The 24885-nt window shown below is 49.7% G+C and overlaps 2 protein-coding genes across 4 annotated transcripts in view; one reads left to right on the forward strand and one right to left on the reverse strand.

The window, feature by feature from the left end:
* The window catches only part of MMP24 (matrix metallopeptidase 24), a 43108-nt gene extending 19317 nt beyond the window's left edge, over positions 1-23791 (forward strand). The window contains exons 3-9 of the mRNA XM_077872881.1: positions 3032-3148; positions 5164-5468; positions 12988-13149; positions 14880-15094; positions 17332-17470; positions 18886-19152; positions 21098-23791. Of these exons, the coding sequence (XP_077729007.1) occupies positions 3032-3148; positions 5164-5468; positions 12988-13149; positions 14880-15094; positions 17332-17470; positions 18886-19152; positions 21098-21435 (1543 nt within the window). The 3' untranslated portion in view covers positions 21436-23791. The remainder of the gene's footprint in view (positions 1-3031; positions 3149-5163; positions 5469-12987; positions 13150-14879; positions 15095-17331; positions 17471-18885; positions 19153-21097) is intronic.
* Positions 8077-24882, reverse strand: MMP24OS (MMP24 opposite strand). 3 transcript variants are annotated; one of them, XR_013365186.1, is made up of 4 exons: positions 24757-24882; positions 24178-24674; positions 19354-19453; positions 8077-8094 (listed from the first exon to the last, which is right to left on the reverse strand). XR_013365186.1 is itself a non-coding variant. In XM_077872891.1 (2 exons), the coding sequence occupies exon 2, from the start codon at positions 24669-24671 to the stop codon at positions 24468-24470; it is 204 nt and encodes a 67-aa protein (XP_077729017.1). In that variant the 5' UTR covers positions 24672-24674; positions 24757-24882; the 3' UTR covers positions 23133-24467. The 3 variants fall into 3 exon arrangements, 1 of the variants encoding a protein (XP_077729017.1); XR_013365185.1 differs by lacking the exon at positions 8077-8094 and adding an exon at positions 16693-18327; XM_077872891.1 differs by lacking the exons at positions 8077-8094; positions 19354-19453 and having other exon boundaries at positions 23133-24674.
* Between the last annotated feature and the right edge of the window lie 3 nt (positions 24883-24885).

Here is a 24885-nt window from a genome sequence, read left to right on the forward strand (position 1 = left end):
GCAAAACTTTCTAGAAGCTTAACAGTGAAGGAGGAATAGAGGGTAGCTAGAAGTGGATAGATTTTTACTTGTTTGAAGATGGGAGAGAATTAAGCATCTTTACTTTTGTTTGAGAAGTAGCCATAAAAGTCATTAAAGCTACACAAGGAAAGCCATTGCCATTGCCTGGAAGGCATGGAAGTAAGCTGGGGAAGGGTCCCAAGGAGGCAGTGAGGGCTGGGGTCCTGAGCCCAGGTGAAAGCAGGGAGCAGGGCCCCAAGGTGGGGTGCTGGGAGGTAGTAGGGGATTGTGGATTCAGGACAGATTCACCCTGTGGGTGAGTCACTCCTTGAGAGACTTATCCCTCTGGGCCTTAGCTTGTTCAGTTATGAAGGGGAGTGCTGGATTACGACTCTCAAATTCTAGATCCCATTATTCTAAGCTGTTAAAATTGACTTGAGTCTGAGGTTTTAGGATTTTATAATTGTATATGAACATTTTCTATTCCTTAGATTCTCTGATTGCGAGATTGTGAACTTCTGAGACAGTATGTTCGACTGCTGCTCTGATGGCATGAGGACAGTGGATGCCATGGCTCTGTGGTCTCAGGAGTGAGCTGGTTGCAAAGATCCCAGCCATATTCAAAACAGAGGTTATTTTGAGGGCTTTGTGCAGGCCTCATGGCAGTGCATCCTGGGGCAGGAGCACTGGTGTCTCTGCTGAGGCACCACCTGGCCTTGGGTTTTACTCTGTTCCAGAAAGCCCCAGGCCTGTTGGACAGGGTTCAGAGAGTAGCAGGTGGACGGAGAGAGGAGGAGGCAGAGGGAATGATCTGAGGGAGGAGAATGGCATTTCCCACTTGCAGTTCTGCTCCCACTTTTTTGTAGGAAGGCAGGGAATGCTGTCTCAGAGGCACGAGAAGGGAAAAGTCACTCACACTTAAACCCAGACCTGAGTGGAGAGGCTGTTTGGGGGTAGAATTTAGAGACTCATTTCTGTTCCAGCTCTGTGACCTTGGGCAGTCACTGTCTTGCTCTGGGCCTGTTTCCTCCCTGGGGGCCCTTCCAGGCCTAGCTGCTGTAGCAGGGGTGGCTCCTAGTTCTTCCCAAGGACTGCCAAGGAAAGAAAGCCAGAGCAACTATTTAAAGTACTACATTTTGAGTGCCTACCTTGGGAAATGCCACACATTCCTTCATTCAACAAATCCTTGAGCCCAAACTTGGGCTAAGCATGAGAAAAGAAAAGCCCCAGCTTCTGTTTGCTTGTTTTGTTTAAGTTGCATTAATTACTATTTTATTCATTCAACTAAGTCCCAGTCCAGCCTCATTGCTATAATCCTCAAGTTACTCCATTTATCTGTATATCTTTGCCCTCACCTGCAAAAACTAGGATAAATCATTTCTGGTCACCTCACAGAGTTGCTTTGAGGATCAAAAAATTTCTTTAAAAGAACCCCAAACACTAAAAATTAGAAATGTTTATACCATACATGATATTGTTATTATTATTTTTTTTAGTATTGATTTCTGAGTAGAGGCACTTGAGGCAATATGATACCTGCAAAGATGAGTAAGACCTGGTTAAGTCCCTCAAGGGGCTTTTAATATTTGGTTAAAATAGTTTGTCTCCTTTTGTCTATATTGCCAATGGCAACTGCTTTCAACAATTGCATAGAGACAGACTGTTTCCCCTTGCAGTAATCTCCAGCGGTAGTTTAGTGAGTTGGTCATTAGGCCAGCCCAACATAAAATGCAAGGATGGCCTGGACCCCATTATATATCCCCAGTAATGTCCCAGGCTTACCGTTCCCTCATGTGAACTTAACCTGACAACAAACAGTTATCAGGATTTACTTAGTTCCAGGCATTGGGCTAGCTTCTGGGGACGCAAAGATGAATAGGATGCCATCCGAGTCCTCAAAGAATTTGCCATTTGTTAGAGGCAATAGACGAAATAGATTTAAAATCACAACACAGAGTACTGAGCACTGCAGAGAATTCCATTCCAAGTCCTACAGTTGTTTAGTCACTTTCTGAACAACTCTAGTGAAAGGGAATTTGCTGTCTTATGAGCTATGCCATTCTACTGTTGAGAAGTTCTGATTCATTCACTCATTCATTCAGCAAATCATTATTGAACATCTGCATGAGGCACTTGTACAGGCAAGGTTCCTAGCTTCATGGAACTTAGAATCTCTTAAAAGAGACAAAGAATAAGCAAAAAAGCTAATATGTGATACTATTTCAGGCAATGATCAATGCTAAGAGGAAACATTAAGCAGGATAAACAGATAGTGATAGGATGGGAGGGAGAAGCTATTTCAGGTAGGGTGGGAAGTCCTCTCTGAAGGGGTAACATCAGAGCGAGACTTTAAAGAAGTAAGGGAACAGACCATGTGAAGAAGAGCACTGCAAGCAAAGAGAACAAAGATCCTGAAGTGGGAATAATCTTAGCGTGTGCAAGGCACAGCAGGATCGCTGGGGCTGACTGTATGGGGGGAGGGGGAATATAGATGTCCACCCAGAGACAGGGGCTTGATCATGTGGATTGCTGGGGGCCAATGTGAGGAGCTCGCAATAAAATATTCTAAGGTTTCGGGGAAATCATTGGAAACTTTTAAACCAGGGACTCAGGTGATCTAATCCCATTTACAGGGTATTTGCACATATACTCCTTCCCTTAAGGCTCACTACAACCTAACAGTGAGAGCTAGAATTCTCATGTTGTAGATGGGGAAACTGAGGTTCACAAGGATTCCTTTGCCTGGGTTCCTATGATGAATGGTGGGACTGTAACTATCAAGTGCAAGTCTCCAAACCCCAGGCTTGAATATGTGCTTTGAAAGCCCTGTGCTTTCATAGTCAGTTGTAAGTGAATGAATTGAGTAATCAGCTGATTGTGCTCCTATGGGGGAACCCATCGGAGCCAGGGCCCCAGAATCCAGGATGCAGCTGCACACTACCATTTAGCTTGGGACTGGGAACTCTGCAATGCCTTCCTAGAGTGTTCAGTGACCACAGTATATGTGTGTGTGTGTCCTCTCTCTGCCCAGGTGGATGAAGAAGCCCCGATGTGGTGTCCCTGATCACCCCCACTTAAGCCGTAGGCGGAGGAACAAGCGCTATGCCCTGACTGGACAGAAGTGGAGGCAAAAACACATCACCTACAGGTGCTTAGACTCCCTCTCCTCCTCTCTGGCTTTGGCCCTACCCACACTCAATTTTGTCCCTGCCTGAGTTTCAGAGGCTCACACTGTCAGTGGGTCTGAGATCAGGGTGAGAGCCAGGTATGTGGGCATCAGGACCAGGGGCTGAGAGCCCAGGACTTTGTACCCTTGTGGTTTCCAGAGGATGCTGTGTCTCCAACTTAGGTTTATTTGGTCCTTTGGGGGCTTATTAGTTGTGTCTTGTTTCCTACAGTTTTTAGAAAGTGGGGTAGGGATTGTTCAGCAACTTTCAGCTGTGATTAAAAAAAACAAAACAAAAAAAAAAAAAAAACGGGACTGAACTTACTCTCCCGATGACTGTTTGCCAAACCTCACTTCCTTTGACCTGGATCCCTTCTCCACTTAGCCTGATGGACTTCACCTGAACTTCCCAGCTGAGTTCCCATTGTTTCCTAAGGAATATAAAGAACTGGGAACTGAATTATAACAGTGTAACTCCTGAACTGTCTGGGGAAACCAAGGGTGGAGGAGGATCAGTCTCCAAGTCAGACCAGCGACCAAGGACAGGGATGATAGAGTCCCACACAGCAGTTTCAGACATCAGGATTCAGAGTGGGGCTGAGGCAAAGGCCAGGCATAGAGCAGGCTCAGGTGGGCTCTGCTTGGCACATCTTAAGGCTCTGATTCCATCTCAGGTAGATGCCCTTGACTCAGGGGTAGGATCTAAGACAGAAATTCTGAAAGCTGAAGATGAAAGGCTCTTCTGCTGATGAGCTATAGAGACCAGAACTGGAGTTTTTTCAGAAATCTGACAAGAGAAAGAAACATAAGAAAAATCTGAATTAGAAACTGGATAGACTAATATACAATGGAATATTACTCAGCCATTAGAAACCACAAATACCCACCATTTTCCTCAACGTGGATAGAACTGGAGGGTATTATGCTGAGTGACATAAGTCAATTGGAGAAGGACAAACATTATATGGTTTCATTCATTCAGGGAATATAAAAAATAGTGAAAGGGAATAAAGGGGAAAGGAGAGAAAACGAGTGGGAAATATCAGACAGGGTGACAGACCATGAGAGATTCCTAACTCTGGGAAATGAACAAGGGATAGTGAAAGGGGAGGTGGGCGGGGGGTTGCGGAGACTGGGTGACGGGCACCAAGGGGGGCACTTGACAGGATGAGCAGTGGGTGTTATACTATATGTTGGCAAATCGAACTCCAATTAAAAAAATATATATATATATATACACACATGAAACTGGATAGACTCTTAAGTTCTCCTGAAGACACAAAATAATTAAGAGAGAAACTGGCTTCAAACCTTAGCTTCTATCACTTGACCTCTCTGAGCCTCAGTTTCCTTACCTATAGAATGGGTGAATAATCCTTACCCAGGTGCTCATGGGGCAGAGCATCCAGTAGTGATGCTCTGTTATGGAGAACCATTCAATACAGTTATTGTAAACTTAAATCACTAAGTCTATAACTAACTAAATCAGATACCACCTATACCAACTTCCCAGATAGACAAACAGTAGCTTATACAAGAAGTAGACAAGCAAAGTAATTGGTACCAAATATTTTTTAAAGGGATGTTTCACTCAAACTCTAGAACTTTTAGACTGGGACTACGTTTAAATATTTCTATAACTTTTATAAGTGTTTTATAAATATATTTTATGTATTTGGAGAAAAACTTAAAATTTAGAAAATGCTACCCACCAACTTTTTTCTGCACATTGGAAAGGAATTCTGTATTTAACACAAATTTTGTGAGAGATCACATATAAAACATCAATTAGAGCGAAGCTGCTCTGACTGAGGCAGGGGTGGAGACCCAGAGCCTTGCCCACCCAGCGTCTTCTTCAACCCCAGGGGTACTTCAGCAGAATCCTAGGGTTCAAAATTTATAGATGAGTAGGCCATATGGTCCCTGGTGTCCCTTTTAACTCTACAAGCCTCTGATTCTGACTGTTCCTCCCTAATGACCCTCCCCTCTCTCACCAGCATTCACAACTACACTCCAAAAGTGGGTGAGCTAGACACACGGAAAGCGATTCGCCAGGCTTTTGATGTGTGGCAGAAGGTGACCCCGCTGACCTTTGAAGAAGTGCCCTACCATGAGATCAAAAGTGACCGAAAGGAGGCAGACATCATGATCTTCTTTGCTTCTGGTTTCCATGGTGACAGCTCCCCGTTTGATGGAGAAGGGGGATTCCTAGCCCATGCTTACTTTCCTGGCCCAGGGATTGGAGGAGACACTCACTTTGACTCAGATGAGCCGTGGACACTAGGAAATGCCAACCATGATGGTAAGGCCATGACTGGGGACAGGGGGTCAGTCCTGGATTATTCAGTTGCCAGGGAAGGAAGCCCTGAGGAAGAGCTGGGGATGCCATAGATGAGTTTCCTGCTCTGGAGATTCATGTTCAAGAACTAAGAACCTAAGAGGGTGGGAACTAAGCTCTCTGATAATATTCAACACTGATCCATCCATGGAGATGGGTCAGATCACTTAGTAAATGATCTAAAGGGGGGGGTGAGTCAAAAGGAAGGGGTTAGGCCATGAATAATAAGAAGTAATGGATCAGAAGCTGGAGAAAAAAGGTAAAAATATCATTAAAGCTGAAAGTGGGGGTCTCAAAGTGGTAGGCTCTGGCCTGACTGGTAACAGCTTCAAAGACCATCTTACAAGATGACATGACTCTCTCTCCTTTATGTCAACTTCTCGGTTGAATAACGGGCCCCATAATCACTCTAGTATTCTTGGATAACTTGCTATTCACCACTGTAACTCAATGAATGTTATATGGAGCCAGAGTCCTATTGTACAGTACTAGTAATAATACTCTTCAGCTTGCAAAAGAGTTCCTCATCAGTATTTCCTCCTAAGGCACTTGGAGGCAAGTGTACATCATTAGTACATCAGTAAGGAGGCAAGTGTACATGATTACGCCCATTTTTAAGATAAAGGGCTTGGGACTGAAGTGGCATAGCTGGTAGCAGACAGCACTAGGTCTCAAACCACAGCTCAACTACTTGGCTGTGTGAGTAAGGGGCAAATGATTCACTTTCAGTCTCCTTGTATATAAAGTGAGGGACTGGATTAGGTGATCTCTAAGACCCCCTCCAACACTAGTGTAACATGATACACAGCCTGGGGCTCGGGTGGAGGTGGGTATCCAAATATTTAAATAAAAAAGACATAGTCTCTACCCTCTGATAGTCCACAGTTGAGTGGGGGAAACAATGTGTACATAAGTAACTCTGTCACAAAGCGGACTACTGAAGGATGTGGCAGAGAAAACAAGAAAATAAGAAAATGCAGAGGGAGGCTGGAGGAGAAAGGGATAGAGGATTCTGGCTTTTAGATGAAAGAGATAACAATTAGCAAGTTATATTCTAAGGCCCATGTCAAGTGCTTTCCACATACTATGTAATATGTATATATTATTATTATCAACCGCATTTTACATATAGGTAAACCAAGGTATGTAGAAACATTAAATAGTCTTCCTATAGTCCCATAGTCTGTGAATGGTGAAATAAGGCTTTGAACCCAGGCATTATGACTCCAGAGCACTTCTTAATTTTTATTTATTTTATTTTTTTTTAAAGTAACCTCTACACCCAACGTGGGGCTCAAACTCATGATCCTAAGATCAAGATTGCATGTTCTACTGACTAAGCCAGCCAGACACCTCTGGAGCACACTCTTAGCTACCAAGCTAAGTTTCCATGGTTCTCAAACTGCAGGGCACACCAGAATCACTCAGAACTTTAAAGAATGCACATTCCAGGTTCCAGGCCCCTAACCTCTTGCTATTCAGATTCTCTGATTCTGGGGTCAGGCTGGAGAATTTGCACTTGGTGTAATAAATTCCCCAGGGACTTCTGATATAAGTGTCCCATCACCTTGAGCAACACTGTCTTGGTCCCCAGAATCTCCCTAACTTGCCTGATCATAAGAATCACCTGGGGTTCTTGTTATAAACAGATTCCTAGGCCCTTCCCCTGAGCGTTCTGATTTTTAAACTTAGGCACGTTTGGGAAACACAAGTTCTTTTTCCTTGGCTGTGCTTCGGGGTGAGAGCAGACACTTACAGGCGCATTTCTTCAGAGGCTGAGTCTGGTGTCTGTGGATGGGGACAGCCTCCTTGAGAACATTTTAGACCATTGTGTAGATCAGGGATCGGCAGCTCTTGGCTTATCTGTGGTTTGACCAAGGCTCAGCCTCAGCAAAGATATGAAACTGCTAAATTTCTCTTTGTCCCTTGCCCTCTTCAAATGCTGGTCCTCTTTCCTATCCAGGACCATTTCCTCTGTCTGGTTATCTCTTTCCTTGTGTGCTTCTTGGCTTTCTGAACAGCTATTCTTTCTCCCCTTTTTGATTCTTGAATCCGTGTCAATGAATGGCTGTCTGTGCTGATAAAGTGCAAGGAGAAGAAACTAACCTTTTTGAGTCCTGTTATGTGCCAGGCACTGTCAGCTGACAGGATTTTAGTTATATCCCTTATAGAGGCAAATGACTTCTTTCTTGAAGGGATATTGGCTGGAGGAGGCACTGGAAAGACACTCCTAACAACCCTGTCCCCTTCCCAGCTCTGAGGTTTGTACAGCCTGCAAGGCTTCCTTGCTGTTGAAGACCTTGGGCCCAGTCTCAAAATCCTAAGAATTTCTGGTGGTCTATGTGGAAAGGAGCTGGGACCTGTAGATGGATGCTATCCCAGCATCCTCTTGTCTGTCCCACCACATCCTGATGGACAGCTGCCAATTCTGATAGATCATCCAAGATGGCCCATGTCTTCTTTGGACAAGGGTCAGGACTTTTCCATGTCCTGGAAAGCCAAACATGAACTGTTCAGATGCAGCTCCTGACCACAGCAATGGGCCCCTGACAGGTAAAATGGAATGCAGAGGGTTGCCCTAGGACAGTTTCTGGAAGGAGATGAAAGGAATCAAGATTTATGGAGCACCTGAATATTATCTCATTTAATTTCCACATAAATTCAGCCCGGGAGTAAGCGGAGCCTCCTGGGAACTTTGTGTTTATTGGTTTGCTTCTCTCTTCTAAATTTCCATATGGAAAACTTCAAACTCACAAAAGAAGGGAGAATGATAATGTGAACCCCCAGGCACCCACTGCCTTGCTTTGGCAATTACCCATATGATGTCACTACCATCTCACCTTACCCTCCCCCTGCCACTGTTATTTCCTGGCTGATATATTTTAAAGAAAATCCTTGGCACAATATCATTTCACCTGTAAATACTCTAGGATATACATCTAATGGGTTATTTTTAACACAACCACAAAAATATTACCAAAACCAACAAAATTATCAATAATTTCTTAAAATCCAATTCCCAGTTTGGGTCTTTTTCCAAAAATTACCTCAAAAATGTCCTTAAGCTGATTGCTTGCATCCAGATCCAGATAATATCCACATGTCACACATGGTTGACATGTCTCTTAAGCCATTTTCATTTACAGCAGTCAGCTTGCTTCCCCACCCCCGACTCTGCTAATATTTGCTGAAGAAACCAGGTCACTTGTCCTGAGTAGTCATTTGGCTCGATGAGATTCGGATTCACTTTTAACACATCTCCCTTCCTCCTATATCTTGAATATTGGCCAATAGACCTACAGGCGTGACTAGACTCACTTTTTGGCAAGAGCTTCCTAAGAGGTCCGTGTCCTCCCTCTTGCACTGCCATCAGGAGGCACAGATGATGCAGGCTGTCCCACTGTTAGAGGCTCTAAGGTTGAGCAGCTGCTCCAGATGGGTCAGCCTGATCCAATCACTATAATATTCACCTGCGGGACTTTATTTTTTTTTAAGATGTATTTATTTATTTATTTATTTATTTATTTATTTATTTATTTATTTATGATAGACATAGAGAGAGAGAGAGAGAGAGGCAGAGACACAGGCAGAGGGAGAAGCAGACTCCACGCGGGGAGCCGGACGTGGAACTCGATCCCAGGACTCCAGGATAGCGCCCTGGGCCAAAGGCAGGAGCTAAACCGCTGAGCCACCCAGGGATCCTCTGTGGGACTTTATTAAAAAAAAAAAGAAAAAAATGTTGCCTAAGTCCTAACCCCAAACTTCTGAATCAGAAGCTCCTCCATCTATGTTTAAAAGGCTCTCCTGGAGAACCACTGGATTGTAAGGGTAGAGGGGTGATTCTGATTCTCCATGTCATTGGAGTCTCTGTGAAGGGCAATGTCTGGCAAAGTCTGGCCCACTGTACCTTCTAGCTGATCTCAGGGGCTGCTTCCAGGCACCTTCGGTCCTCATCTGCTTCATTGAGTCAAGCACTGATATTTGAGTTCACTAAGCTCTGGTGAAAAGGGAGCCCAGCCCTGAGGAAGATAGGAAGAGTCATTGAAACCAGCCCTTCACAGAGTAGAGTCCGTCTGCAGTGACTTCTATGACTCTTCCCACCCGGAATTAGACCAGGCAGGGACCATAATCTCCCTTTAACAGATGAGGAAAGTAAAGTTCAAAGTGGTCATAAAAATTCACACAGTAAGTGGCAGAGCCAGGTGTGAACCCAGGAGTCTGAATTTTTAATAATTGCCCCGTGTGATTCTGCTGCAGGTGGTCCAAGGACCACACGTGGAAAATTACTGACCATTTGGCACTGTTCCATCTGGCTGCTGTCACCTAGCCCTGTCAAGCACAAGACTTGCCCTCAAGGAGCTCACAGTCCTGGGGCAGAAGAGAGTGTGTGCTAGTGGCTGTAACGTACAGTGGAAAAGGGTCAGTGCCATAAAGGTGGTTCAGATAAACTGAGAGAGTAAAGGAGGATGCACGCACTGCCAGTGGGGGAGATCAAGGAAGTCTTCCTGGAAGATGTGGCAATAAGCTGAACTTTGAAGGAAAAGTAAGGTTATTCTGGGTGGAGGGGACAGCATTGGCAAAAGAATAGAGGCCAAGGGAAATGTTACAACCTTTCAGCATTGGAGGGGTCAATGAGATAGGGTTTACCAAATATGGAGATCCAAGCAAAGGAAATGAAGCAAAGACAAGGTATGCTTGAGTAGCTGAAGAGGAGTTTTGGGTACTTGCTAGGAGGCCCTAGGACCTGAGCTTCCAACCTATAGGAGCACTCCCTATTGGGGATGGTGATCCTTACACACAGTTCAATGTGACCCTGCTAGTTAATAGTGACCTGTAATTCTGAGTGTTTTACAGACCTTGCCTCACTGACTTTACCCCCATTCTTAGGATGAAGCTACAGATATTCCCTGCATTTCACAGAGGAAGAGATTTAAAATGTCCCACTGCCGCGACATGACGGTGCTAGGATTCACATCAGTCTGGCTCCCTCAGACTGCACTTCTGACTACTCTGCTTCCTTGCTTCTCACCCTCTTGGAGGGCGAAGACCCTAACAGTCTCCTGCCCACTAAGTACTGGGATCTTCTCCATCCCTATGCTCTTCCCCTCACAAGCTCCAGGGTTTTGTTTTTTTTTTTCCCTGCCTCTCTCTCCTTTCTTTCCATCTCCCCAGAGTAGCCCCCACAGAACAGGTGCACTGGGATGCCAGTTCCCCAGCTCCTCTCTGCCTTTTGGTCCCTGGAATAAACCGACAATCCTCTTCCCTTCAAGGGCTTCCTCCTGTTCTCTGCAGAGACCCAGGCACAGAGGCTACCAGAGTAATAGACACAGGCTGAGGACAAAGGTTTAGAGTCTTGCCAATTTCTCAGAGCCCTGTTCCCTGGTTCCCAGCGGAGATCCCTGTGGATGCCCCCTGAGAAAGAGACTGGTCAGGAGACAAGAGGCCCGAACAGCTTGTCCCAGGTCAAAGAACAGGCCAGGAGCTGAGCCAGGCAGGACCAGCCCCCAGGAAGCAGAGCTGCCTTCCGCTGGCTCTAGTAGCTGCCTTTGTTTGGGATGGAGCTGAGAGATGAGCTCACCCTTCCCCGCTGCCAGAGAAATCAGGACCTGAGGAAGGAACTGGGGGCGGCCTGGTCTCCTCCTGCCAGCTTGCCCTTCCCCAGCAGAAGGCCAGCCCCAGGCTCTTGGCCAACCTTGCACTGATCTTGCCCATCCCAACTTCACTGAAGACACTAGTGGTGTCAGCAGAGAGGCAGGCATGCACACGTCTGGTTCTGCCCCATAAAACCCTTCTCTCTTCCCAAGACCTTAACCAGAAAGGCCAGAGACAATTCCCAGCCCCATCTGACCCTTACAGGGCCCTCAACTGGGCTGGACTGGGCAACTTTGCCAGTGACACTGGAGCCAAAGTAGGCACCAGAACTCCTGACCACCTCCTGGGCTCTTGGCAACCTCCCTCCCCTGGACTTTAAGGTGGCAGGAATGAGCTGCAACCTGCCTTAGGGCTGGGCAATGAGAGGCAGAGCTCAAATACCAGAGGTCAAGGCAAGCAAGAGTTTGTAACTAGACAGACATGGATCAGGACTATTGGTATAACAGCCCACCCAACTTCCTGTTCCTTGTTCCTTCCCCAAAGTTGGAGTTACTTAATCCCCTTCCTCAATATCAGGCCTTGTTCTGTCCCAAGCCCGATCCAGAGGCTCCGAGGAGTTGGCCTAAGAATATCTGGTAGCTGGAACCCCACTGGCCTTGTGCTTCCTTTCTGGTCAATGGGCTTATTCCAGGCACCAAGCTTCCATCTTATGTATGCTAACAACAGCTACTATGCAGCACCATGCCCTTTACACATATTATCTTATCCAATCCTCAAAAAACCCTATGAAGTAGGTATGATCTCTTCATTTTACAAATGAAGACATTGAAGCTCAGAGGGTAGACCTTCTGGCTAAGCTCACAGAGCTAGTGGGGGTAGATAGAGTTGGGAATGAAGGAGTCCATCTGGCTCAGGGGCCCACACTCACTACCACTGTGCCATGTTGCCACTTTAGCTTTGTGCTCAGGATCCCGTGTCCCACTTTCAGCACCTGGATCTTGTTGTTTTCACTCACATTTGAGTCCCTGCCTTGATCTTGGCCATGGTTCAGTTCTTTCAGGACTGAGGTCTTGCTGGACTGGGCCAAGGGCCCCGCACTCAGGCCTGCCTGCCCCTGGACCTCCTGATGCAGACTGTCAGCCTGCCACCCCCAGACCTCCCCTCTGCTTGTCCTACTCCCTCCCCTGGCTTGGCCCTCTTCATCTCTCACCCAGACCTTTCCACCAGCTTCCAAACCAGCCCCACCGACGCCCTACCTCTGGTCTCCCTCTCCTCTCATTCCTCCTCCAGCCACAGAGCAGCCAGAATGACTCATCATGTTGCCACCCCCACTCTTGCTTAAACCCCCCACTGGCTAAGAAGCCAGTCCAAATTCCTTTGCGTGGCATCACAGAGCCCCACTTGCCAGCCTGGCTGACCTCATCTCTCTCTGCCCTCCCCTTGTGCTTTGTTCCAGAGCCAAGTGGAATGAGCCTGCTTGTCCCTGGATCTTGTTTATAGAGTTCCTTCTGCCAGGAATGCCACCCCCACCCCTCCCTCTCCTACTCTGAATCCATTCTCCTAACTTTTTACCTTCTAAGACTCGACTTAAACTTCACCCTTTTGAAGCTTTCCCTGAATATCTTTAAGTCACTCCTCCCTTTTCAGAATCCTCTCTTGACCCTTACTATTAAAGTACCTGGAACATGAATCGCACTTATTTTGTTTCTCTCTCCAAATCCACCCCCTATATGGAGAGTTCCAAAAGGCAGGACTGTGTATGATTTCTGTTAGATCCCAGTGTCTGGCACAGAGCCTGGCACAAAGCCTTTTTTGCTTAGTGTTTGCTGAAGCAATGGATTGACTGATACGAGTGGGTGCCCTGGGCACCTCTCCACCCCCCTCTCCACAGGGAATGACCTCTTCCTGGTGGCTGTGCATGAGCTGGGCCACGCGCTGGGACTGGAGCACTCCAATGACCCCAGCGCCATCATGGCGCCCTTCTACCAGTACATGGAGACACACAACTTCAAACTGCCTCAGGATGATCTCCAGGGCATCCAGAAGATCTATGGTGCGTGGCAGGGGAGAGGGAGCCATGGCTCCTTCTTTGGGGATGGACTGTGATGACCTGCCTGAGGGGTGGGGTGTGGGGGGCACAGACATCCATCAGCACACCACAGAGTTTTTTTCATAAACAAGACAGAACTAGAAATAGACTGGTATCTTGATAAGATATGAAAGTCCTGCTATTATGCCTCCCTCCTAGCTCTTGGTTCACACTGGTATGCGAAGGTCTTGTTCTTATCAAGTCAGTTGAATGGGAAGACCAGTTTACTTGAGCAAATGCACTGCAGCCTAGCACAGGCACCTCAGCCCCCAGGCTCCCTCTGGAGGCCCTGAGAACCTCACAGAACAGATGGCCCCAACCAGAACCGTGGAGGATGAGCAGGATCTTCTAAGTGAAGCAGTGGAGGACCAAACAGGGGAGGTAGGGACTGGAGGGATTTTGAAAGTAGACTGGACAGGATTTGCTGATAGATCAAATATGGGGGTAAGGGTCAAGGACAACACCAAGATTTCTGGCTTTTCTAATTGTGAGGGCGAAAGGATTTACTAGTCTGTTGCTCAGAGATCTGGGCTGGGATATTGATTTGGAATCTTTGGTGTCCAATTTTTAACCACTAGCCACATGTGACTACTGAAGTTTAAACTTATATTAACTAAATTTATATTAGTTAGAATTAAATAACAATTCAGTTCCTCTGTCACACTAACAACTAGTCATTGCAAGTGCTCAACAGCCACGTATGGCTGGAGGGTACTGTATTGGGCAGTACAGATATAGAATATTTCTATCATCATTGAACGTCCCATTGGACAGCTCCAACATAGAGGAGCCATGAACCTAGGTGACATCACTCAGGGTGGTGATTCTTAACTAGGGGACTTGTTGGAATTACCTTGGAATTTCAGTAAAAAGTGCCCACATTCTCAGAGACCGGGTTCTAATTGGTCTGGAGTGCCTTCTAAGCATCAAGAGTTTTAAAAGCTCTCCTGGTGATCTTATTTTGCCGCCCAAGTGAGAACATTGACCTAGGACAAATACAGAGAGAAGAGGACCCAGAAGCACTCTCACCTTTAGAGTAGGGTGGGTGAGGAAAGGCTGCCAGCAAAGGAGGTAGAGAAGGAACAGCCCATGAAGTAGAAAGAAACCTAAGTCAGTACAGGCTCCTGGAAAAGTGCTTCTATGATCTTGCTACTCCAAGTGTGGGCCTCAGACCAGCAACGCTGGCATCACCTGAGAGCCTGAAGAAATGCAGAATTGCAAGCCACCCCCAGACCTCTGAGTCATAATCTGAATTTTATCAAGATCCCTGAATAATTCAGATGCATATCAGAGTTTGAGTCAGTAACCCTTGGATCTGGCAACATGGAGGTCACTGGAGATCTTGACAGACAGGGCAGAAGGTGTCTTGGAGCAGCATAAGGAAGAAGGGGAGAGAGAATGAGGCTGGCATGTGTGAAGAGGGCAGAGGAAGATGGTATGGGACACAGAACCTAAGAAAGGACATGCTCTCTCATATAATAGAAGACACGAGATTTAGAGGTGGAAAGATGAGAGTTCCATTTAATGGTGATTTTCATCTATTTTCTCAAAGATTGGGGGAGAGTAAAAAAAATGGGAGAAGGAACAGGGGGCTGGAGGGAGACAGATCCCAAAGCTGCCTGGGTGGTGACAAGGCCCTGACAGGGGAGGCAGGGAATGGCCGGCTCTGTCTAAAATGCAGTCCCTCTCTCCAGGACCTCCAGCCGAGCCCTTGGAGCCCACAAGACCACTCCCCACACTCCCCGTCCGCAGGATCCACTCACCGAGCGAGAGGAAGCATGAACGCCAGCCCAGGCCCCCTCGGCCGCCCCTGGGGGACCGGCCATCCACACCGGGTGCCAAACCCAACATCTGTGATGGCAACTTCAACACGGTGGCACTCTTCCGTGGTGAGATGTTTGTGTTTAAGGTAAGGCCAGTTGACTGGCAACACCTGGATGGTCCCCTCCCACTCCTTCCCCTTTTGCAGAGCAGGAGAAGGTGGACGCTCTGGGATTAGGCCCATTTGGGGCCTGGATGGCAGCTGGCCCAGTGGCCAGGACATGGGGTCCCTTTCTGGTGCTGCCAGGTGAATTGACTTGTTTCTAAGAGGGAGGCAGGTCAACTGATAATCCTACACCTTCCCAGGGGTAATGCTGGGGGAAAGTAAGTGCTGGAGACCTGCTTTTGGTTTGTGACTTTCAGCAAGTCACCTCCTTTAGGGACTTCAGTTTCTCCATCTGAAAGCTGGGAGTCATTTCTCTAATGAAGGATGTATGAAGATCGAAGGAGCACAGGACAGTGAAGATAGCAGCTTGGTGTAGGGGCTGGCACGGGGTGACTGAGTCTGTCTCTGGATCCTGGCAGGGCTGAGAGGCCAGTACTGAGGGATACCTGATAGAAAGCTGGCCAGGCTATGTCTTGTCACTTGTCCTATTCCTGTCACTTCAGCCATGGACAGACCAGGTGGCAGCCTGTTTGGTTGGTGTGTTGCAGATTCTGAGACCGTATTTGGAATGCAGGATTTTGATTAGGAAGCACCTTTGGGATCAACATTTGTGGGAAGGAGGGAAGAAAGCAAATTGGGCAGAAGGAGAAAATAAGCAGCAACTAGGTTCACTGCAGAGTTGGCTGCTCCCACAGAGAGTTCTGGAGCTGGAATGGCCCATCAGAGTCCTCCCACATCCAGCCCCAAATAGCTGAGGCTTGGTACCCCCTGTTTCATTCAGTCATTGGATGAGAAAGGGTATGACCTTGGGAGAGCTCTGTGAGGTCGAGGCCATCCCCAGAGAGGCTGGCAGTTGAAAACAGCCTGGTGGGATCCCTGGGTGGCGCAGCGGTTTGGCGCCTGCCTTTGGCCCAGGGCACGATCCTGGAGACCCGGGATCGAATCCCACGTCGGGCTCCCGGTGCATGGAGCCTGCTTCTCCCTCTGCCTGTGTCTCTGCCTCTCTCTCTCTCTCTCTCTCTGTGACTATCATAAATAAATAAAAATTAAAAAAAAAAAAAGAATTAGAAAACAGCCTGGTGACCACACACTGGCCACGAGGACAATGAATCCTCCACTGAAGAGGCCAGAGCCTCTCCATCACACTGCGTGGCTGTGGGAGGCTGCCCCACTCCTCTCAAGTTTTCTAAGCAAGCTTTGAGTGCTGAGCAAGAATCAAGCAACCTGGGCCAACGTCAATCCTGCCTTTCACAGCATAGATCTAGGAAAGTCATTTGGCTTTCCTTAATATGCTGTATATTTCAGATCTACTAGCAGATTTGTGAAAGTCAAACTAAGATTTAAAAAACTCAGTGTGAACACTCTGTAAAACACCTTAAAAAATAAACTTTCCTAGGTTTTATGCCAGCTTTTACGAATCACATTCATTATTCTGCATTCTGATCCCCTGCACTGAACTGTTCCTAGGCAAGTCTGGGTTTTATCATCCCCATTTACAAACGTGAAAACTGAGGTCCTGGTAGGTGATAATAGGCCTTTCCCAGACTGCCTACTGTGCTGCACACACACAAGACACTAGTTTCGAGACGAGGGCTTTATGACACTCTTGGCCTACTGAGCTGCCATTTATTCAACATCAGCTATGTACCCTGTGCTGTTCTAGGCACTTGATCCATAATCTCTCATCTGATCCCCATCATTACCCCCATTTGAAGGTGAGGCGCTTGAAGTGCTGTGCTCACGGTCATGTGGCTCTGAGTGGAGGAATCCAAATTCACACCCAGGTCTTGAGGGATTCCCACAGCTTGCTTCCCAGGGTCCCCGCACTGCTGGGTGGAGCCCGCTGGTGAGGAGTGGCCAGCCTGGGGAGGGGCTGGCTGATGTCAGTGACTCTCTGCTGCCCTCATGTGGCCACTCCAGGCCTGGGCATCATTCCTTCCAGCTCCTCCACACCTCATCCCTGTACCAGGCCTGTCTGTTGTCTGTCTCATGGCCCCTCAGGCATCAGAGCCATCAGGAGGCTTATATGAAAAGAGTTAATGGGCATCCTGTCTTCCTCAGGGCACTGGAAGCTAGTAGTAGATGGATAGACATCACAGAGGGTTCCAAGGCTGGGCCCACGGGAAGCTTTGGGGTTACTGAGGCTTGAGCCCCAGGGCAGAGATCACTAGGTTGAGGCAGGGCCTGCTATGCCTTTTTCTCCTCCTGTTAATCCCCAGGATCGATGGTTCTGGCGCCTGCGCAATAACCGGGTACAAGAAGGCTACCCGATGCAGATAGAGCAGTTCTGGAAGGGCCTGCCTGCCCGGATAGATGCAGCCTATGAAAGGGCTGATGGAAGATTTGTTTTCTTCAAAGGTAATACAGCCTGTGCTGAGAGACCTGGGACAGTTCCCTGACTTTTTTGGGACCTCCTTGCCCCATCTGTACACTTGAAGGGGTGGGGTCAGAAGCAGATGCTCTCCAAGGACCTCTTTAGCCCTAACAGAGACACTGGCTTCTGACAGGACAGATGAAGGTGCAGGCAGGTGAAGCGCAGTCTGGGGGGAATCGAGTCACAAAGTGATTGCTAAGGGTCTGTGTGTGCCCAGCTGGTGGGATAATGAGGCTCACCCACATGAAGCAGAGGATGGTCCAGACACCTAAAGACCATGCAGTACTCCATCGGAGGCCATCTCCGCAGTTATGTAAGAGTTGGTTGGGAGGAGGTCACAGGCTGAAGGGGTCAGGGAAGGGGGTTGAGGAGCTAGCTTGTATGGCATGCCCATCTGGTGCTAGGTTGCTTCATTTTGATTATCTTGAGGTGGGCCCAGCCTCAGAAGGGTAAGATACAGATACTGAGATGTGAAGAAAGCAATCCAAGGGGAAGGGACAGCTTGGGTAACAGAGTAGTGTGGGAATGTGCATGTACATTGGAAGAGCTTAGAAGTTCCACTGACCAGCCATGGAGCCCCATATTGGAGAGTGGTGAGCAGTGGCCTGGAAAGGAAAGTTGGGGAGCATCCTGAGGAGTCTTGGTTTCTAGGCCAGAATGCAGTCTTGACCCACTAGATGTTTCTGAGCAGTGGAGAGCCAGAGGGCAGAGGTGGGGAGGCCATTTCTGAGTCAGCTGCTGCACAGGAGGGGAGCAAGTTGACAAGGCCCACACTGGGGAAGACCAGTGAGGCCAGAGTGGGGACAGTTAAGATGCAAAAGACGTCATGAGAGGCTGAACACTGAGAAGAGAAGGAAAGAAAGAGTCAAAGGTGAGGCCAGGGCTTCTCATTGGGGACCAGGAGGCAGAAAGGTGATGAGAGAAGTAGCACACCTCCCTGTGGAGGTGATGAGGAATTCTAGGAAGCCAATGTGGAAATGCTCAGAGGCTGGTGTGCTTGGGATCAGGGTTCCTGGGTGTGGGGCTCAGGTCTGGTGGAAGTGGCTGTGAGCCCTCAGAGCTGGGTGTCACTGATGGAAGGTTGGGGAGTACTAATATGTGTGAAGCCACCGCAGTGGCTGAGGATACCCCAGAGAGGACAAGTCACATGAGCGAACAGTGGGGTGGGGCACGGAGGCTGGGCAGCAGGAGGCCAGTTGCCCAGCATCTGTGGTGGCTGGCTTCTGGCTTCTTGCCTCCTTGCTCTGTGGGAGACAGAGGCTGTGGAGCAGGCCTCAGTTGTTTCCGACACTCTGGCTATGAATGATTTCAGTCCTAGAAAATGGACATGTGGCACTAACCATGACCTCTGGTGCTAGGTGACCAGGGAAAGCTGATCCTGGGCTTCTCTTGGCTACAGGTGACAAGTACTGGGTGTTTAAGGAGGTGACGGTGGAGCCGGGGTATCCCCACAGCCTGGGAGAACTGGGGAGCTGTCTGCCCCGAGAAGGCATTGATACGGCTCTGCGCTGGGAACCTGTGGGGAAGACCTACTTTTTCAAAGGTGAACGGTACTGGCGCTACAGCGAGGAGCGGCGGGCCACAGACCCTGGCTACCCGAAGCCCATCACTGTTTGGAAGGGCATCCCACAGGCTCCCCAAGGGGCTTTCATCAGCAAGGAAGGATGTACGTAAGGACCTGGCTGTGTTGGGGGGTGGTGTGATTTTATGTGGGTCTCAACAGGGCCCATGGGCATACTCTCAGGGCATCTTTGAGAAAGGTGCCTGATGTTAAAGACAACTGCCTCATATCTACCCAGGTTCACACAGTCAATTCATTCTCTTACCAGCTACCAAGTCACACTTCTCAGCTGCAGGGGTGACTCACATTTGAGAGATGTTTTCACAGACTGACTTCACCCCTTCAGACAGCGTTTCTCAAGTAGTGGTGCTCAGATGTACTCTAGGGGTTCCTTGAGTTATCAAATCTGAAAAGCAATGATGGATATGGGTGCTTTCAAAGGTGCTTGTTTATAAGGCTTTAGGGCAGGCAGATGGAGAGAGAAGCCTTTTTCTATTTATGAGACATTTCCTAAGTTCCTCCTGGAGGCTAGGCTGGGAGCTTCCCACCAGACTACAAGCTTCTCCAGAAGAGGGGCTGGGTGTTGCCAGGTGCAGAGTGGGAGTTCATGAATGTTTGTTAAATACATTTCCCCTGATCTGGTCAAAAGCACAGACTCTGGAGCCTGGCTGGTTTCACGTCCCGCCTCCACCACTCACTAGGAGTTTGGGCAAACCACTTAAGTTTTCCCAGCATCCTCATCTATCAGATGGGGGGTAATAATAGTACCTATCTCGACAGCATTTATAAGAATTAAATAAGATAAATTAAGTAGAGCACTTAGACAAACACCTAGTACATGGTCCCTGCCACGTGAGTTTTAGCTGCTATTATCATTGACATCATCTTGTTGGTGTGTTTTATTTTATGTAGAACAACAGGAGTCATTCACTCACTGCACAGTAATTACTGAGAGCAAGCTTGTGTGGGAGAGCTGGGGAAGGAGCAGAGAACAACACTTGCATTGCATCCCTGGCTCCTAGTCTAGAGGCAGAAAAGAACTAAGGTGGCAACAAACGTTCTAAGGGAAGGGAGTGCAGTGGAAGAGCTTGTTGGGGCGGGACGGTGAGAGGGCGTGTTAGAGAGCATTGTTGGGAAGGGCTTTCCAAGGAGATGTCACTGGTAAGAAAGCCAGAAGTCTCAGGGGCAGAGCTGCTACTTGGTGGGTCTTCTGTGTACCTGATGCTTCACACGTGTTCTCACTTTCTGGGAGCCTCAGAGACAGGTGACATCAAGGACTTTGGCCAATCAAAGTCCCAGGGTGGGGAGCTGTCCAATAGGAGAGTCTGAGTGAGTTGCTTTGCTATCTGTAGACTGGCTGGGCCCTGAAGGCTGTTGCTGGGAGCCTGCCCAGCCCCTCCACCTCTTTTCTTTCTAGGCCCTTCCCCAGCAGGGTCCCAGACACCCTGCACCTGTGTTGTAATGTGTGACAAACCAAAGAAAATCCATGATAACTGTGACAAGGTGGTGTCCGCTGTCAGCAAAATGAGAAACCTTGCTCCCTGCCTCCCTTGCCTCAAGCAGAAGCTGGACTGAGGCCCTAGAACTATGAAGGCAGTGCTGTCCAAGCCATAGTTTGGGAGCTGCTCTCACCCCTGCGTGTGTGGGCAGCAGTGGGGGATGGTATAGGCACAGTGTGATCCCAAGCTAAGGCAGGGAGGCACAAATTGGGACTTATCAATTCTACATAAAGCCCTCAGTGGCCTCTTAGCACCTTTGAGATGACAGGCTAGATTGCTCCAGGTCCTGGGCACACCTCTCTGCAACTCTGTGACCCTGCCACACTTTTGCAGAGTGTGCCAAGCACTCTCCTCCTCCCAACTTCAAGCCTTCCAACATGCTGCTCCCACCCCTTGATATGGCCATCTTCCTTCAGAGTTCCTCTTGTGACTCCAGGGCAGGAGAGATGCCCTTCTCCCATGCTGCTATAGCACCCTAAGCCCTCTCACAATGGGTCAGAGTAGGTGCAGGGAAGTGTCTGGGAGTGGTGATGCTGGCCATGTTTCTGCAGATTACACCTACTTCTACAAGGGCCGGGACTACTGGAAGTTTGACAACCAGAAACTGAGTGTGGAGCCTGGTTACCCACGCAACATCCTTCGTGATTGGATGGGCTGCAACCAGAAGGAGGTGGAGCGGCGGAAGGAGCGGCGGCTGCCCCAGGACGATGTGGACATCATGGTGACCATCAACGACGTACCAGGCTCTGTGAATGCCGTGGCCGTGGTCATCCCCTGCATCCTGTCCCTCTGCATCCTGGTGCTGGTCTACACCATTTTCCAGTTCAAGAACAAGGCAGGCCCTCAGCCTGTCACCTACTATAAGCGGCCAGTCCAGGAGTGGGTGTGAGCAGCCCAGAGCCCTCTCTGTCCACTCGGTCTGGCCAGCCAGACCCTTCCTCATCAGGGTCTGAGGCACAACTCTGGCCACTGCCCACCTGGGCCAGCAGGGCCCTAGGCCAGGGGTCATGCAGCTGAAGTGGTAGGTATGTTGGCCTAGGCTGAGCGTGGGGCAGGGAGTGATGGTGGCTGTGCCCCAGGGTGGGTGTCTGGCACCCAGCTGCCAGCCTTCTGTCCTGGGTAAACTGCTCCCTACCCGAGGGAATAGGCCAGGCCCCATTAGGAGGCAGGGACCATGCCAGGAGGAGGCCCTGTGGTCACTGAATCCTGTGGTATATCAATGAGGCACCACGGCTCCGTTCCTGGCTGGACCCAGCACCTTCTGTGGAAGCCAGCACTAGCACTCTCAGCCCCATCTGGGAGATGCCACCAATCCTGGTCCCCTTTTGCCAACACCTGCTGGTCAGATGTCCCCCTACCCCCACCCCACTGTCCTCCAAGGCTATAAGACTCCTGCTGCCAACATGGTGGGCAAAAAGCCTGGGTTTCCCCTGCTGGCATTCAGCAGATCCCTCAGGAAACCTGCTCCACACATCAGGGTCTCCTCTGAGACCTAGGATTTAGGGTCACATGTTGCAGGCAGTGCTGTGGCCCAGCTGGGTCTGACAAGGACCCAGCAGTCACATCGTGAATATTTAAATGTCTTGTCACTACTGTTTTAAAAGTCCCATTCTGCAAAGGCTGCTTGAGGCGTTAGGTGAATTAGAGGTGACTATCTTGGTGATGAGGCCAGCATGGCTGGCCCTCCCCCAGGAGATAAGGACCAAGGTGCTGCTAAGGCCACTCTAGTGCCCAGACACCCCAGGAGCTGGATTCTGCTCATGAGGCTGAAGGGCTGGGCAAGAGCTGACCCCATTTCTGGAGGCTGATTTGAGTTGTGACCATCCTCCACTCCCCTGTCCCTCTCCCCACTCCCCCAGTCCCCAGCTCTGTTGCTTATGGCCTGGGGCTCAACCTGACTAGGTAGGTTAGGCAGAAATGGCTCCAGACCAACATTCTCATGGCTTTGGGGTAATGGGCCCAGGGCAGCCTTCTCAAGTGTTCAGAGCCCAAACTCCCAGGTACCCTGAGGCCAACTCAATATCTCAGCCTGGAAGCAGTGTTTATACAAGCTTGGCCCTTGCTTGACCTAGCTCACTGGGCCCATCCTGCACTGCTCTTTGCAAAGGGCACCCCAACTGGTAGCAGTCCCAGTGCTTGGGGCCCACCTTTCACCGTCTCTGGCAGAAATTCCTAGGGCTCAGCTTGCCTCTCTCCAACCTGGTGGAGGCAGCCTTTTTGCCTCTGAAAAGCCCCAGGCAAGACCAATGGGTTCAGTGGTGCCCACTGGCCCTCTGCCAAAGCCAAAAGGAGGAATCAGTCCTCAGGGTGCTGGCGGAGCCTCAGATGCCATCCTGGCCCTCTGAGTCTGCATGGACCTTGCTCCTACCCTGTGGCCTCTGGGTTTTGGGTTGGCTTAACCTGTAGCAGACAGGGACTACTGTTGCCCTGGGAGCTGTCTTGAGCAAAATCTCTCTTGTCCCAGAGGCACCTCTGTGGGTCCACTGTGTTCCCTGTCATCATCTTTCTGTTTTTTCTCATTTTGGCCAAGGGCGGGCTCCCTGGGGCGGGTGGGGAACAACTGCAGAGATATTAGTGATTCATAGGTTTGTATAGTGTTTTATACTTTGCAAAGCACTTTATTAGCTCATACCTGTCCACTCACATGAAACTCGTGCAGGCCCTGGGAAGCCTAGGGTAACTCTCACCGTGCCCTCAAATAAAGCACAGAGAGGTTATTTCTCGCCCAGGCCATCGGGTGGGCTGGTTGGGCCTTGGGTCCCCACCTATGGACGCCTCTAGGGTCCAAGATGAGATCAGAAGGGTCTCTTTTATCCATCTCTTCCTGGCCTCCTTTCTCCCCTTTTAAGTCCCTCTCCACTCCTCAGGTTGGTGCTCTCACTTCTTGAAAGCTCTAGGCTCCCCAGGCTCCCCACTGGCTCCTGGTACTACCAAGGCCAGCTGAGAAAGAGCAGGAGATGGAGGCAGGCAGCGCAGGCTGCAGATGTGAGGGATGCAGGGCCAGGCCCGGAGAGGGCTCAGCCTGGAGGTTTCCAATCTCGGATTCTCCTGTCTTGTGGTCATCTGTTTGTCCATCACCCCAGGACAGGGCAGACAGACAGAGGGGCACAGCACTGGGGACCCCAGAGTCCAGCTTCCCCTCGGCCTGGGGAACATCACAGCATTTCAGTGTCAGTCACATTTTAAACTGATCAGCCTTTGTATAATGTTTTTTAAATCATTTCTAAATAAAACAAAAATACAGAGTGTGTTGTTTCTCTGGGATGTGAAAACAAGGATCAGGTTCTGGGAGTGGCCTTAAGAAGCTTCTGGGAAAAGGGGAACAGGGTGCTTTGGGACACACTCTGTCCCACACTTCTCATCTGCCAGGTCAGTGATCAGATATCTCCTCTCTCTAAAAGGCTGACCCCAGAGTTACTGGGGTTCCTGGAACACAGCGTGATAATGCCTCACTGGGATCCAGGATGACAGAGCAACGTCTCCTAGGAGGAGTATGGGGAGGGTCACTGTAACTAGGTGTTCTCTGAAGCCAAGGCACATGGTGCCATAATTAAAGACAAAAGCATAAGCTTCATTCTCAGCAATAAGGGACAGACCAGAGGAGGTCAGGTCGGCAGTCTTGAGGTCTTACCAGGAGTCCTGGCCTGGTTCTGGAAGCCAGGGCCAGGGAGGGCTGCCCCAGGACCCAGACCACTGAAGAAGCTGCGGAGTGGGGGTGAACACGAAGGTTTGTGTGCAGGCCGGGAAGTGAACAAATTTGGGGGGAGCTAGAGGCGAGCCAGTGGCCTATGGTTCTCCGTGACCTCCTCGACTCTCCGAGGGTCTCCTGGGCGCCGGGGGTGGAAAGAGACACAGAGATGAGCCAGGTGAGGCGGACAGAACGACAGTTGACGGCAGGCAGGAATTGCGGAGGGCGGCTTGTCAATACCAGGAGGTGCAGGCGATGAGGAAGCGCACATCGTCCAGCGGCCCCCAGGGACCGGGCTCAGGCTGAGGCCGCTCAGGAGCCTCGGGCACCCCGGGCTGGGGCTGGGGCTGGGGCTGGGGCTGGGGCTGGGGCTGGGGCTCGGGCTGGGGTTGCACCGGCTCCGGGGCGCCCTGGCCGCCGCTCAGCCGAGCGCCCATGGTCTGTAAAGAGAGGTCGTCAGGTGCAGGTGAGCCGCACACCACCCATTCGCCCCGCCCCACCCCACCCCGTCCGGTCCCTCACCTCGCGTCGCCGAGCCGCGGGTCTCCCGGTATCCCAGCGCCGCGCCCAGCGTCGGTCCGTGTTGCGCTTGTTGCGCTAACCCGCCGCCGCCGCCGGGAACGCCTGACGTGTGACCTCACCACGCGCCGG

The sequence above is a fragment of the Canis aureus genome, chromosome 26 (genome assembly GCF_053574225.1).
Source record: "Canis aureus isolate CA01 chromosome 26, VMU_Caureus_v.1.0, whole genome shotgun sequence".
In the NCBI taxonomy this organism is placed as follows: Eukaryota; Metazoa; Chordata; class Mammalia; order Carnivora; family Canidae; genus Canis; species Canis aureus.